The 251-nt window shown below is 76.9% G+C and overlaps 1 protein-coding gene across 1 annotated transcript in view; it reads left to right on the top strand.

The window, feature by feature from the left end:
• Window positions 1-2: 2 nt before the first annotated feature.
• Window positions 3-251, top strand: part of PHLPP2 (PH domain and leucine rich repeat protein phosphatase 2) — a gene marked incomplete at its 5' end in the record, with an annotated part of 43,696 nt that continues 43,447 nt past the window's right edge. The window contains one exon of the mRNA XM_019505235.1: window positions 3-67. Within this exon, the coding sequence (XP_019360780.1) occupies window positions 3-67 (65 nt within the window). The remainder of the gene's footprint in view (window positions 68-251) is intronic.

Genomic DNA, 251 nt, shown 5'->3' with positions numbered 1-251 from the left:
CGGCCGCCGCCGAGCTGTGCCCGCCGGGACAACGCCTCTACCTGCAGCTGCACGGAGACCTGGTCAGGTGAGGGCCGCCCCGTCCCGCCCGGGCACCCCGCAGCCTCTGCTCGGCCCGGCTGCGCTCGCTCCGGACGCGGGACGCGACCTCCGCGTCTCAAAAGCTTGGTGGAAAATCCCTGCGGTGCTGGGCCGGCCGGCCGGCGCGGCACGGGTCCGCTCCCCACGCAGGCGTCGCTGGCGGGGGCCGA

The sequence above is a fragment of the Gavialis gangeticus genome, unplaced genomic scaffold (assembly GCF_001723915.1).
Source record: "Gavialis gangeticus isolate Ggan-Ray unplaced genomic scaffold, GavGan_comp1, whole genome shotgun sequence".
In the NCBI taxonomy this organism is placed as follows: Eukaryota; Metazoa; Chordata; order Crocodylia; family Gavialidae; genus Gavialis; species Gavialis gangeticus.
The sequence above is the reverse complement of the archived record's forward strand: the minus strand, read 5'-3'. Positions and strand labels throughout refer to the sequence as shown.